The 14,826-nt window shown below is 40.9% G+C and overlaps 1 protein-coding gene across 8 annotated transcripts in view; it reads left to right on the top strand.

Moving 5' to 3' along the window:
* LOC134210761 (peroxidasin) overlaps positions 1 to 14,826 on the top strand; it is a 671,031-nt gene that overhangs the window by 336,480 nt on the left and 319,725 nt on the right. For all 8 annotated transcript variants that reach the window (XM_062687010.1, XM_062687008.1, XM_062687009.1 and 5 more), the window contains exons 6-8: positions 4,132 to 4,367; positions 5,038 to 5,421; positions 12,706 to 12,891. In XM_062687010.1, coding sequence (XP_062542994.1) covers positions 4,132 to 4,367; positions 5,038 to 5,421; positions 12,706 to 12,891 — 806 coding nt within the window. The remainder of the gene's footprint in view (positions 1 to 4,131; positions 4,368 to 5,037; positions 5,422 to 12,705; positions 12,892 to 14,826) is intronic.

A 14,826-nucleotide genomic window follows, 5' to 3' on the forward strand; every position in this document is an offset into this window, starting at 1 on the left:
CCTAGATTGAACGCAAACGAGCAAGATCATCTGCAGTCAAACCTCTAATAGTCGATGATGAAAGGACGGTGGGAATATCAAGATGTGAAATAAAAAATAGCCCAAAAATATGTTTAACTATAGTCGACCCGACAGACATTGTAAGCGAAAACGCGCGCTGTGGACTAGGTGGCCATACGAAATTTTCATACGAATCCTAATTCCGCGTGGCCATAGCCCTGGGCTCCCACACTTATGTACCAAAATCAGCATTTTTCGTACATTTAGGGTCTCCGAAAACTGTCCGGTCCTGGATCCACCGAATAGCAACATTCTTTCACGGATTAATTCTTCCTGGGATCAGCAGTGTTTATGTTTATATTTTATTTTTTATTTTTATTTTTCTTGAGCAAGGGTAAACGGAAATCTGCAAACAGACACCTGAGGAGGTACTCAGGTAGTGTGGGGATGGGTATGTCATGTAACTCTTACCCGACCCACTAAAACCAAAACCCTTTCGCCAGTCCGTACCCCCGGCACGCAATTAAGCAATACATCAGGGGGGGGCTAAAAAATGGTTAACATGAGAATCGAACTCAGGTCCGCAGAGTGATAGTCCGTTCTGATACCACTCTACCATCTTCACTTCTTAGTGTTTATGTTTATATGAAAACATGAAACGTTTCACTGTGAAATGCAAGGTTGTGGTTTAGTTTGAATAAAACCTATAACCGAAATTGATTTACAGCATGGCGCTGCTAGCAACCTAATGATTGATAATATAAGAGAGAAAAACTAACCTAAGCCTATTATTTAATTGGTCACAACTGAAAACAAAATGTATTCGATAAAAGGACGATGAACCGTATTTTTCCTAATTGATTTCCGATTCGCTATTTTGAATTAAATTCATTTCGGTTATCATTTTTGTTATGTTGACTTGTAATTCAACCAGAATGATAACAATTCTAGTTATCAATATAACTGGATAATTAAGTTTGTTATTAATAAGTTATTCTGTTTTGCTCTCTGTCCAGCCGACTGTTATTTACATAAATGGTTATGGTATCATGATTTGATTATAAATAGTCTTCACAGTAAATGCAAGATCGTAGAAAGCGTAGAGCTCTTCTCTCCTGCTCCTCAAGAAAGCGTAATTGGGTGAGTGCCTAGAGACGACACCGTACAATCATTCGATTCAAGTTCGAATCCCAGGTCTTTTCAGGAAACTGGAAAGCCTCTTTTCCCGAAGCGTGGAAGTCGATTTTCAAGAAGCTCGGGAGCCTCAAAAAGTAATCAAAGTCTTATAGGAATCTTGATGTATATACTAAATTTGAATTCCATAGAATAACGAAGATTTCATACAATATCTTGGAGAGCCATATATTGCGTTAGCCCTTAGGTCCGTTTCCATATATCTTATGATTTATGCTTATTTTCATAACTAGCGAAAAAATAGGGGGTACCTCAATGAACGTGAAAGTAAGAAAGGGAACCTCTAAAAAAATTAAGAACCGCTGGGCCAAAAATTTTCCCGGCAAAACAACCAGTTCATCCAAATGATATTTTCGGCTGAGTGTCTATTCCGGCCAAATGGCAAAACGACCATTTTGATCAAACGGCCTTTTCGACGAAATGGGCTATTTGACCATCCAACGTCATTTTCTGCTGTCTGTCCCTTTCGACCAAATGACCAGATGGCTAAAAAACTTTGTGCCAAGCAGTTTGTTTGGTCAAATAACATATTGACCCAAACAACAAATTACTCTCTGCCAAACAATGTATCTCCGTTTAAAAACATTATTTTAATGAGAAATTCTATGGATTTCTGTGGATTTATAGAATTTTCAAGGTAATCATTGGTATTTTCACGAAAAATTATCTGCAGTTACAACGTGATGTTGTGAGAATATCAATCGAAAAATTCTACGTCAGTGGAATTTCTACAAAAAAAATCTGCGTACTTCTACAAATTTGAAGAAAATTATAGATTAGTGGCGTGACAATTTTTAAAGGGTGGCGCGCCGATGCAAAAATATCGGCGGCTGCGGCGCGGCGTGGCGCGGCGGCGCACACCTCTAGATGAAAGTGAGAAGTGCTAAGGAAAAAAGAACAAGGGACAAGGATCAATGAAGACGTAAGAAGAAAAAGGAAAGAATGAAGGAGGAAGAAGAAAAAGACAGAATAAAGAATGAAGGACTGATTTTTCACTTCTCATTCGGTCAAATGGCTATTCGGTTTTATGACCTTCGACCTAATGGTCTTCGGCCTAACGGCCTGATACCGTACGTATGTGTGTGCGCAAAAATCTTGCCCATTTTTTGGGCGTTTACCCTTAACCGATTCACTTGAAATATTCGACGGAAAATCCTGTCTTATTGTTTCCTATTGAGAATAAGTCGCACCAGGTTCTTTGTATGCCCCATAGTTTTAGTTTGATAAAAAAGCCTTGTTCTCTATGATTTACTTCCAATTTATTGGGACATAAAAATCCACTCTAATCCCAAAGTTCTACTCCTTTTCTCCATGACCGTCATGGTGTATAGAAAGTTCTTTAGAATGACGACGATGATGACGACCTATCCCAAAATAAAACGAGTTGAAAAGAATCCGAAAACTTGAAGTGTGTGCGCAAAGAATAAAATTTTCTCACTTTCGCAAACGCTTCTCTGGGAAAAAGTGCTGTAGGTAATTGGCTAGAGTGCTGCTCATTCCTTTCTTTTGCAGCGTTGAATTATAAAACTTTTTTCTATTTTTTTCTGAAAATTGACCTTTCAACAAGGGATGCCCGTATAAAATACGTTTTCATTTAATATTACATGAATAAACAATAAAATTTGAAGAGTTTTATCGTAACTCGTTTTGAACTTTATAAAATGTAATTATAGCGTGTGGTTGGCCAGGGGCCAGGGGCTTCAAAACGCCAAATGTGAAACACAGAATAGACTCTGAAAAACCGCGTAAAATTTTTGTTCGTGACTAAGAAATGTAAGCCGTTTTCAAATAATAGATACTCAGAAATAGTGAGAGGGAGTTTGGTTGTATTTAAGATAAATTTTCTCATTTTATGCAAGCAAACTATTTGAGGTTCAAATCGGACGGCTTCAAACGAAGTACTTATCGAAAGACATGCTGACTGACATCATATGCTGTCAATATTTTCATTTTCTTAACCCGTGTTTAAATAAGAATGAATTCTATTCAAAGACAAGAACTGCATGTTCGACTAGAGGCCGTACAGACTGAACACTTAACATCTTGCATGAGACAACGGACATGAGACAACATAACAGTGGAGAATTTTTCGACTACGAAAAGCATCGAACCCGCACTCCATAGCACTTGCGCTTAGGCGATTGACGTTGCTAACCGCACAGCCACGAAGGCCACAAATTCTTATTCGGGCAATGTTCACATTTTTATACGAAGTTCTCGACCAGGGCAATCGTTTAAACCAGTGGTTCTCAACCTTTTCAGTGTCACGACCCCCTTGACGATCAGTCCAGTGACCCACGGCCCCTTAATATGTTATGCTGTAATCAAGAACAAACATATATTTTTAAGAATATTTATTTCAATATATTTTTGCCTTTCTCGTACACCAAGGGGCAACGGAAAGGCTATATATTCACTTCCAAGACGATTTTGTGATAGAAGGCCCGGAGACCCATAGTGTTATATACCAATCGACTCAGCCCAATGATCTGTGTCTGTATGTGTGTGCGTGTGTGTATGTATGTACGCAAAATAAAACTCACTAATCTTTAAGGCTTTTATATTGATTCGATTTGTTTGCAACAAGTTGCATTCGATGGGGAATCCTGTCCCATTGTTTTCTATTGAAGATTGGCCAGACCGGATTATGGGATTAAAAGTTATGGCCAAAATACGATTTCTATACAAAAAAATTGGTGAATCAGGGTTTTCTTTCCTTTATTAAAATTTCAGTAATGCTTTCAGAGTGCCTTTTGTACTTGTATGGGTTATAACAGCTCACCAGGTTGCGTATCTGATAAAGTTAATGTTAAATCGGCCCCAATAATCAGTGTCTTTAGCTGATATGTTTAATCTAAAAATAATAATAAAAATTATTTGAAATTTTCTTTAAAATCCAAAGTATTTTCAACCAGACTTCTCATTTTACCTTTTCAGATTCCTGTACGGTAACCAAATCAAACGCATTCCGGAGGGCGCTTTCGGGGGGCTGCCATCCCTGAAGCGCTTCCGACTGGACGACAATCCACTGGAGTGCGACTGCTCGCTGCTGTGGTTCCGCAAGTGGTTACAAGGACTCGGACACAGTACACAGGCCACCGGAGGATGTGCCGCACCGGAGACGCTGGGCGGAAGAAATATTGTCGACCTGACAGATGACGATTTCCACTGCAGTGAGTATTTTCCGAATGCTATCCATGTTCGTTTACTATAAAGCGATCATATTTCTTTATTTTTCAAATTTGTCATTATTGATCAATTATGATATGTTTATCTCGTCTTATTTGTATGATTTGTTCCAACCAACAATCAATCAGCAATTCCCCGTGAAATGTTTGGAGAACCAACTAACAAAAGTGAAATCTTTAAAAACCTTTTTTTACATTCGCCTTCACATAAATACTTCAATAACCGATTCCACCTTCTATCCTTATTGCCTAGGTTTGTATGTCGTTGGTAGACTGATCCCTTTCTTTTAAATCACTTCACTCATTGAAGACTTTCTGCCTGACAAAAAATAAAAAATAAATGATCTTGCTTTCCGAAGCGCTGCTTCAGATTTGTCAACATATCATGAAGTACAAACATCAATCTGTGATAATCAGCAAGGGATTGCATTCACATAAACCGGAGGCAATGATCCAATTCTGAATCCGCTGCCATCTCATATTTGTCATCATAATTGCTCATTTATTCCGCCTCTAGTTGACCTCTCAGAAAACAGTCCTTTTAATGAAACTCTTGTCGTAATACGTTCCCAATCCAAAGTACAAATAAACCGAATATCGTATCGTCTATATATGTACATCTATTCTTCCGTTATCCACTCCTCTTTCCACCCAGCCAAACCGGAGATTGTGACCGAACCGAAGGACATCGAGATAAGCTTCGGTCAGACGGCCGTGTTCAGCTGCAAAGCCATCGGCGATCCCCGGCCGGAAATTGTGTGGATGCTGAATACGAACGAGATCCAGTCGGACGATACGCGCATCAACGTCCTGCCGGATGGGTCCCTGCGGATTGACGAGGTCGCCGCCACCGATGCCGGCCACTACGAGTGCATGGCCAAGAACAACATGGGCGAGGTGCAGTCCCGCCAGGCGCAGATGATTGTCAATAACGAAGTCGTCGAAACCGAAGCGGAGGCACCGAAATTCATCCAGACACCGCCGGCCGAGCTGCACCTGCTCGAGGGCCAACCGCTGGTGCTGCACTGTGTCGTGTCGGGTGAGTTTGCTTCAATAACGCTGGTGTGCTTGGTAGAGGGCGGTGGACTAAAGAAGGTCATTGAAGACACCACACTATAACCACTTGGTTGTTCGCTAATTATTTTTACAACAGATCTAGTTCAGTAAATTATGATTCTAGCTACTGAGATATCAGTAAACCAACTGTCAACCTTCATATTTTAATATATGCTCTATGCTATTAACTTGTACATAAATATTCACGCTATAATAGATGAGGGGTGTTGTTTTTCTGGGTTTATATTCTTATGCAATAATTTGAATACATAATTCAGTTATACATGTATACATGTAGATTATAATTTCATGCCGTAATCCATACTATCAAAGTTTACTCGTGATAATGCAGAGGAGCTAAAAACACTTCAATTTTATGTCAAAATGCACTAAGAATTCTGAAAACGGTATTTTGTGTCACTGGACGTCTTTTGTGAGGTTTAAATTGCAATAGAGGTGTTCAAATGACTGTCAGTTGACATACATGAAAACAGAAAACATAAGATTTGGTTAGGTTGAGATTGTGGCCCAACCAGAGAATCACGACTATATTAAAACATGTTCTAGTAGTAAAACTAGAATTTCATGATGACTCGACTCACCTAGGCAAGACGTTTAACTTGTTATAGCCGTTTGACTTGTTGTAGTAGTATCCTTAACTTGGTGGCTTGATACTCCAATGACTTTTAAGATTTTTTTTAAATTCAAGGTTAAAAACTATATCATTTATGGGCGAAAATGTGTTCTGATTAAGACGGTGTTATTGAAGGTAACCCCTGTTGTACTCTTCTTGCAAAACATTCCAAGGATAGCCAACGATTTGTCAAAAGAATCTCTGTCCAATGGTAGTTTTTTTAGTTGACTTTGAAGAAGAGAGAGATATTGAATATATGTGTTACTCTCGTAATGTGCAAAACAAAATAGACAGATACCACCAAACGTCACTAATTTTCTGCTCAACATCAGGAAAGGGCGATCAGATCCAGGGCCGCAATAATTGGTAGTTTTAATATTCTTTGTTAATCCGTATCAGGAATCTGATCATGTTGAAAGATATGGATTATTAATTTATTCACTTTATTGATTTATATCTTATATTGGATCGGTTGAAAAATACGATCCGTTTTGCACATTTAGTCAACATGAGCATGCGCATGATTGACCACCCACGGTTATTGCCAGGTCAACTTTAATTACACAGAGAACCAACAGATAATGTTTGGGACTAACATTATCTTCAATGTGTATGAACTGGATAAAGGGGAGAAGGTAAAAAAGAAGAAAGCAGAAAGAAAAAGAAAAAAAGTAAGAAAAAGGTTTATTCTTCATACTTCCATATATTACTTCTCAGTCTCTCATTCCTCAAAACTCTTCTCTTTTTATTTCTTACTGCCCACATTCACTTCTCATATTTTAATTCTCACTTCTCTCTACTAATTATTAACTTCTCGTTTCTTACCCCTCACTTCTTACTTCTTATTTCTCACTTCTCACATCTTTTTTTTTCACTTCCAGCTTCTCACTTCCCATTTTATTTATTTATTATCAGACTAAGGCCATGTTAATCGTGTTAAGGCCGGAGTGGCCTGTGCTGCACATAAAAGTCTTCTCCATTCAGCTCGGTCCAACTCGTGGTTCATTCGCCTCCTCCACGTACCGTCCGCCATCTGCACTCCACATAGATGGTACGCAACACTTTCCTTTCAAAAACTCGCAGTGCGCGTTGGTCCTCCACGAGCATCGTCCAGGTCTCGTGTCCGTAGAGAACTACCGGTCTTATAAGCGTTTTGTAGATAGTCAGTTTGGTACGGCGGCGAACTCTATTCGATCGAAGCGTCTTGCGGAGTCCAAAGTACGTACGATTTCCAGCCACTATGCGCCTCCGAATTTCTCTGCTGGTATCGTTATCGGCGGTCACCAGTGAGCCCAAGTACACGAATTCTTCAACCACCTCGATTGGGTGGCTTACATTGACCTCTCTTGAGCCTCTTCCTATCATGTACTTCGTCTTCGTCGTGTTGATGACTGGTCCAATCCGTTTAGCTTCGCTTTTCAGTCTGATGTAGGCTTCCTCCATCCTCTCAAAGTTACGTGCCATGATATCAATGTCGTCGGCGAAACCAAATAACTGGACGGACTTCGTGAAAATCGTACCACTCGTGTCAATCCCTGCCCTTCGTATTACTCCCTCCAAAGTGATGTTGAATAACAGACACGAGAGACCATCACCTTGCCGTAACCCTCTACGCGTTTCGAAGGGACTCGAGAATGCCCCTGAAACTCGAACTACGCACATCACCCGATCCATCGTCGCCTTGATCAACCGTATCAGTTTATCCGGAAATCCGTTTTCGTGCATTAGCTGCCATAGCTGGTCCCGATCGATTGTATCATATGCGGCTTTGAAGTCGATAAATAGATGATGTTTGGGCACGTTGTATTCGCGGCATTTCTGCAATACATGACGTATGGCGAACACCTGGTCTGTGGTAGTCTGCCCCACGAACTCTCTTGCAATTGGTGTTAGTCGGCGGCATAAAATTTGGGAGAGTACCTTGTAGGCGGCGTTCAGCAATGTGATTGCGCGGTAGTTGCTACAATCCAGCTTATCGCCCTTTTTGTAGATGGGACACACGACACCTTCCATCCACTCCTGCGGCAGAACCTCATGCTCCCAAACCATGGTAATCACCCAGTGCAGCGCTCTAGCCAGTGCCTCACCACCGTGTTTAAACAGCTCTCCTGGTAGTTGGTCAACTGCAGGGGCGTTGTTTTTTTTTCAGCCGGCCGATCTCCTCCTAGATTTCCTGGAGATTGGGAGCCGGAAGTCACATGTCCTTCGCGCGTGCTCCTAGGTTCATTACCATACCGCCACCGTTGTCTGCCATATCGTCATTCAGGTGCTCTTCGTAGTGCTGCCGCCACCTTTGGATCACCTCACGCTCGTTTGTAAGAAGGTTCCCGTTTATGTCCTTACACATATCGGGCTGTGGCACGTGGCCCTTTCGTGAACGGTTCAACTTCTCATAAAACTTTCGTGCGTTATTAGCACTGTACAGTTGCTCCGTCTCTTTACGGTCTCGATCTTCTTGCTGGCGCTTTTTCCTCCGGAAAATCGAGTTTTGTTGTTTTTTCCGCGCCCGTTTGTATCGTGCCTCGTTGGCCCTCGTGCGGTGTTGCAGCAATCTCGCCCATGCTGCATTCTTCTCCTCAACTAACTGCTCACATTCTCCGTCATACCAGTCGTTTCTCTGATCCGGGAGCACCGTGCGAAGTGCAGCGGTTGCGGTGCTTCCAATGGCGGATCGAATTTCTCTCCAGCCATCTTCAAGAGATGCTGCGCGTAGTCTTTGGCTAGTCTATCGTCTTGTAGCCGCCCAATGTTTAGCCGTGGCGGACGCCTCCGACGCGTGTTGATCACCGTCGAGAGTTTTGAGCGCAGACATACTGCAACGAGGTAGTGGTCGGATTCAATATTCACACTGCGGTAAGTGCGTACGTTCGTGATGTCGGAGAAGAATTTATCGTCGATTAGAACGTGGTCGATTTGGTTTTCCGTTACTTGATTAGGTGATTTCCATGTGGCCTTGTGGATATTCTTGCGGGGAAAGAATGTGCTTCGGATTACCATTCCGCGGGAGGCTGCAAAGTTTATGCATCGTTGGCCGTTGTCGTTCGATACGGTACGGTACGGTACGGTACGGTACGATACGGTATGCAGACTATCCGGCTCCTTTCGTGTGGGCAGTGCACGTTGATGATGCTATAGTTGAAGAAACGGCCTTTTATCCTCAGCTTGCACATCCTTGCGTTGATTGGCTGCCACCAAATCACGCGTTGGCGCATCTTACCCAGTACTATGAAGCCGGTCCCCAGCTCGTTGGTGGTGCCACAGCTTTGGTAGAAGATAGCCGCTCGATGCCCGCTTTTCCACACTTTCTGTCCTGTCCAGCAGATTTCCTGCAACGCTACGACGTCGAAGTTGCGGTGATGTAATTCATCGTAGATTATCCTGTCGCAACCTGCGAAGCCTAGCGACTTGCAGTTCAATGTTCAAGCTTCCAATCGTGATCCTTTATTCGTCGTCTAGGTCGTTGCCGATTGTATCGAGTCGTAATATCTTCTATGTCGTTCGTAATAGTCGTTTTTAAAGGCGGCTTATTGGGCCTGCGCAAAACTCCTGTCTCGTCGGAGGGCCGTCGTGTCAGGGCTGTTTAGCGTCCCACCTGACGCCAGGACTTGGGCTTGTGCGCTTTGAGCGGCACACGGTCACTTTGGCGGAACCTACTTGCGGATACATGCAGCTTTTTATAGAGGTTTAACAGGGCCCACTGTCAAACCCCACCACATCCTAGGCAGGCGCCACAACTCGCAGATGGCCTGGGGAGGGATCGTCAAGCCCTTGGACATAGTCCCTGCTGCCCCTATAGTTGACTATACTGACAGCTAAATTTATTTTCATTTTGCAATATGTTGTATATCACTCATAATTGTGTTCCACCAAAATATGAAATACAACTTAGTTATGTTTTATATTGACTCCACCTCTTGCGCTTTTCCGTTCTATATGAGTTCTTCAAAAGTGTTAAAATCATAAATCCGGAAATCCAAATTGTTCTAAATAAATCATAGAAACTTAATTATAATTTCATGTGTTGCTTGTGTACAGTGCGTGTTTTAGTCATCGTGAAGTAGTTAAGATATCGAATCAGTCTTCGAGACAATACGTTAGACACGCGTTGCTTTTCTGTCTATGTATCATCATGAATATAACATCGTTCAAAGGACTGGTCATTTACCAAAGGGATTTCCAACAGATTTCCTTCCAAAATAACTCGCTAAGCCTAAATCTATCTAGCCGAACTTGGTAGAAAATGGTTTGACGGTAGGACTGAACTGGTAATTTTCCTAAAAAAGTCATATGCCCTAACAGGTTGTTTGTCCAAATAATCGTTCGACCGACAGTTCGTGTTCGAAAATTTCATTTGGAGGAAATGGTAATTTGGCAGAAAGGACTATTTGACCGAACATGTCTTTTGCTGAACATGTAATGCGATAAAAAATGTCAGCCAGATGAGTGTGTGGCCTTTCGGTCCTTCTCGTCAACTGACGAAAGTCATTCGGTGGAAATCCTTTTTTTTCTCTAATGCCTCTTGGCTGAATAACAAGCGACATAGGGGCGAAATGATCATATGGTCGAACTGTTGATTTGGCCGAAAAAGTTGTTTTCCCCAACAGATTATTTGTCTGAAAATGGCGTTTGGTTGAAAATTTCGTTAGGCTGAACGGGTCATAAGGCTGAAAATGTCATTTGTGACATGGTCATATGGACAAAAATGTCACCTCGTTTGACTGAATGACCGCAAAATGAACATTTCGACCAAGTGGCCGTTTTGGGCCGGATATTCGGTCAAACGGATTTTTCGGCAATATGAGCAATTCGGCCAAACAACACTTTCGGCCGTATAACCATTTTGGTCAAATAACATTTACGGCCAAATGGTCTTTTTTGCGAAACGACCATTTTGTCCAAACGGCATTTTCGGTTAAATGACATATTACAGCAGACTATTTTTTCGGCCAAATGACCTGCTTTGCCGAGAGACATTATTGGTCATATGGCTATTTCACCCAAATGATTTCCGATCAGATGATGATTTATTTGCTCAAATGACAGCTTTGGGCTTTGTGGCAAACGGCCCCTACCCGTAAAAAAATCGATTTCAAAGTTAAATTCTTTGGATTTCAATGGGAAATCATTGAGAATTTCCACAAGAGAATTAATAAAATTTCCAAAGAAAGTTCTTTGGCTTTTCCACAATAAATTGTTCAAACTTTACACAGATATTTTTTTTAAATTTTCATGGGAAATTGTTAGGTTAGGATTTTCAGGATTTGAACTGCAGTACTTTCGGCATTTCGAAAGAAATTCATTAGATTTCGACGAAAAATTCATCGGAATTTCAGCTGGAAGTTCTTCTCAGTTTTAATGGAAAGCTTTTTCGAAATTTCCGACATTTGTATGGAATTTACAAAAGAAATCCACTGGGAACTCAATTTTGTTTTGGGAGTATGAATCGGGAAGCTAAACGAAAATTTCACCGGTTCTTCGGAATTTCCACGGTAAATTCTACGGATTTCTGCAAATTTTAATGGGCGTGAAAATTGTGGATCAGCGGCGTGATACTTTCTAAATGGCATGATACCGTAAACTGTTGGCGGTGCGGTGGGGTAAGAGGGCGTTTTTCACGTGACTTACCAAAAAGGTTCTACTAAACAAGTTTCAATAATTTCAATACTTTTTCCGCTGGGTAACATATAGGAAGAGCATACGAATCGATTTGATATGCAGAAGCTTGCTTCATAAGGGTCACATGATCAATTGAAAACTAAGTGCGTACTCCTGCCCCACACTACTCCATCTTCCACATAATAAAAATGAGCCCTAGTAACATTTTGGTTTTATACTGGTTTTATAATACTCTTTTAGAGTAAATTATGGTCTTCAAGAGCGTTATAAAATTTAAAATGTTACTTGGGAGTTGTTCTGTGTTCATATCTGAAATGCACATAACGCGAAAACGGCTGTTTGGAATCTCTCCTTTTCTTCAGCTTATGTTTGTTAAAGTTTTCGACGGGTTTATATTCTCATGCGAAAATCACAAGTAAACTTGAGTAAATCGTGAAAGACTAAAGTTAAGATTCGTATGAGAATATCTCATAAGCACATTTTCGCCTAGGGTAAGTGCACCGGTTTTGGCTACCTTAGTGCCCAATTTAGCCAAACCTAAAAAATGCATATTTTTCAAAAACTATCGATCAGTTTCAACATGCGAAGAAGCGTATGGGATATATCTCCTGTTTGAGCTTAAAAAAATCCTCGAAAATTGCTTTATTTTCAGAGTTATGCGAGAAACTGGCCAAATTAGGAACATGGCCAAAACTGGTACAGTTACCCTACTATGCACGACAACGAGTGCGATATTATATAATCTTTATTTGAAAGATACATTCAATATCACGGGTTAATATTACTTTAAATACATTAAAAGCTATCATCAAAATTTAGTTAGAAATCACAATTTTAAAACAATCTGTAACTCAACCAAATAATTTTCAAAACTTTGCACACCAGTGGTGAATGACTAACGATAACCGACCGCCCTCGTTTTGGCTTGGCGCAAGCAAAGTTATCGCGGCTCTCTCCCCCAGCATGAATGGACAGTAATTGTCGGACGAATTTCCGTTCTCTGTTTGTCTCCCGCAGGGGCTCCCACGCCGAGCATTTTGTGGAAGTTCAATAATCAAAACATCCAGAACGGGCGCATCAAACTGTTCGGAAATGGGTCGCTGATTTTGCCGGTGGCTTCCCTCGACGATGGCGGTGTGTACAGCTGCTACGCCGGAAACGCAATCGGAAACGTGTCCGTCAACGCCACCGTGCACGTCAATGGTAAGTTGCGAAATTTTATACATGAAATTTATTTAAACAGCATTATTACAGATTTTCGCTCAAATTCATATTAAAGACGTGTTTTTTTAATTAGCTCTTGAGTAACACAACACATTATTGTGATATGTCCTTTCATTGAAATGGTGTAAAAACAGTCGATTCTAGGGTGTAAAGCCTTCAAAACAATTATGCATTGCATGAGTCTGAACCAATGAAACGCTATTAATTCTAGAAAATATCCTTTCTTGGGTCTATTGTTGTGAAAGTGAAAATCTGTTGTTTATCTAGTATCACACTTCATAAGATGGAACTGCTATCAAGAGATAACCCATTTGTATTCTTGATTGTGTCTATTTTTGAACAACCCTTCTGTTCTGACGCGATATTAAATTTGTGCGTAACAGTTTCCTAAGATGACGTTTCTCAAGAATATGATTCGCCATAATAGAGACGCGACAATGATCGGTTTGCAATATGTAAATCTTCATAATTCCCATAAGGTTGTGAACCGAACTCGGATTTGTACCTCACTCACATTTTTTTTCAGAATTGCATAAAAAACCAATCGGATTTCAAATTTTACAACCAGCGCAATAATCCTGATTCCAATTACTGTTCCGCATGTCATCCGCCCACGCCAAAAGCGAATTTCAATCCTGTACCAGCGAACATCAATCGAGCCGCCTCGTCATTGATGAATATTGCTCACCCTCAACTTCCATAGGGATTAGACATAAAGCTCATGTGATCAGCGATAAAACTCACCCACACGGTGGAACCATCCCCATCGATTGCTCACCAGGCGTAATCGACAAGCGGTGTTCTTATTTTCATGTAGCTACATTCCAACCGGAGCTGGATTTACATCCATCAACCCTAATCTATTGTATCTAAGCGGTTAAATGCTTCTGACCGTGAGTGATTCGAACCCACTACTTCCAGTTCGGCAGTCTCGTATTTCTACGCACGTGGGTACCCGGTCCAGCCGGGAGCGAATGGCGCTATGGTGGAGCCGGAATGGGAATGCATAAATCCAGCTTTTATGGACGTGCTCCAACGGATACTGACCATCTGAAAGAGCAGTTAAAAGATAATATCTCGCGATAAGCTCACTCTTTGCAATGGCGGATGGGGTGGAATCACGCGGTAAACGATCCATGTATAAGTAGTGGATAGGTTAAGATATTTAAAACCGCTATCGGATGAATGCAAGCGTATCGGCATATATCGGTATCCTTTTTAACAATTTTTATACATTGTCCTGCCGACTAAGCGCTTCAACTTTAGTTATATAGGGGAAGGTGGGAAGACTTGATCACCCCATGTGTTATCGAGAACTAAAGTAGTTTTGTTCTAGCGTATTTTTTTAGTATAGATTCTCTAGACAAATTACCTTTATGTGGTGAGCTATTTTTTGGATTGACAACCTTATTTATTCTGCAGGGCGGTTTGTATGTTTTGACCTTCCTAAAGATTTTTTTATTGGTCACGCACAATTTGAACAACTTTTCATAACAATGACCAAATGCTTTCGTTTTATCACAGCACAAAGCCATAAATATGCTTAATGATCTGTACTAGGTATAGGCAGAGACGTTGTTTATAGATAGAGACCCGCGCAGAGTGAAGCCGAAAGTACCAAACGAACCGTCAAACGCGGTACCAAACGAGCAAAGTAAATAAACATTATCGATCGGTGCTAAATGCGAGATAAGTATTGTAATCAACATCATAGAAAATATGAAAAAGTTTTTAAAGTTAATTAAATTAAGCTGTTTTTGGAGTTCTTATACCAAGTTTATTACTGCATTTCATCATATTTGTCGTTGCATTATATGGCAATGGTGCTGAACGAGGCAGGATATATGGTTGGAGCAAACGAAATAACTGCTCATACTGAGAGTCACTTCAAGTTCTTACAAATTTTTATGTTGC

The sequence above is a fragment of the Armigeres subalbatus genome, chromosome 2 (assembly GCF_024139115.2).
Source record: "Armigeres subalbatus isolate Guangzhou_Male chromosome 2, GZ_Asu_2, whole genome shotgun sequence".
Taxonomy (NCBI): domain Eukaryota; kingdom Metazoa; phylum Arthropoda; class Insecta; order Diptera; family Culicidae; genus Armigeres; species Armigeres subalbatus.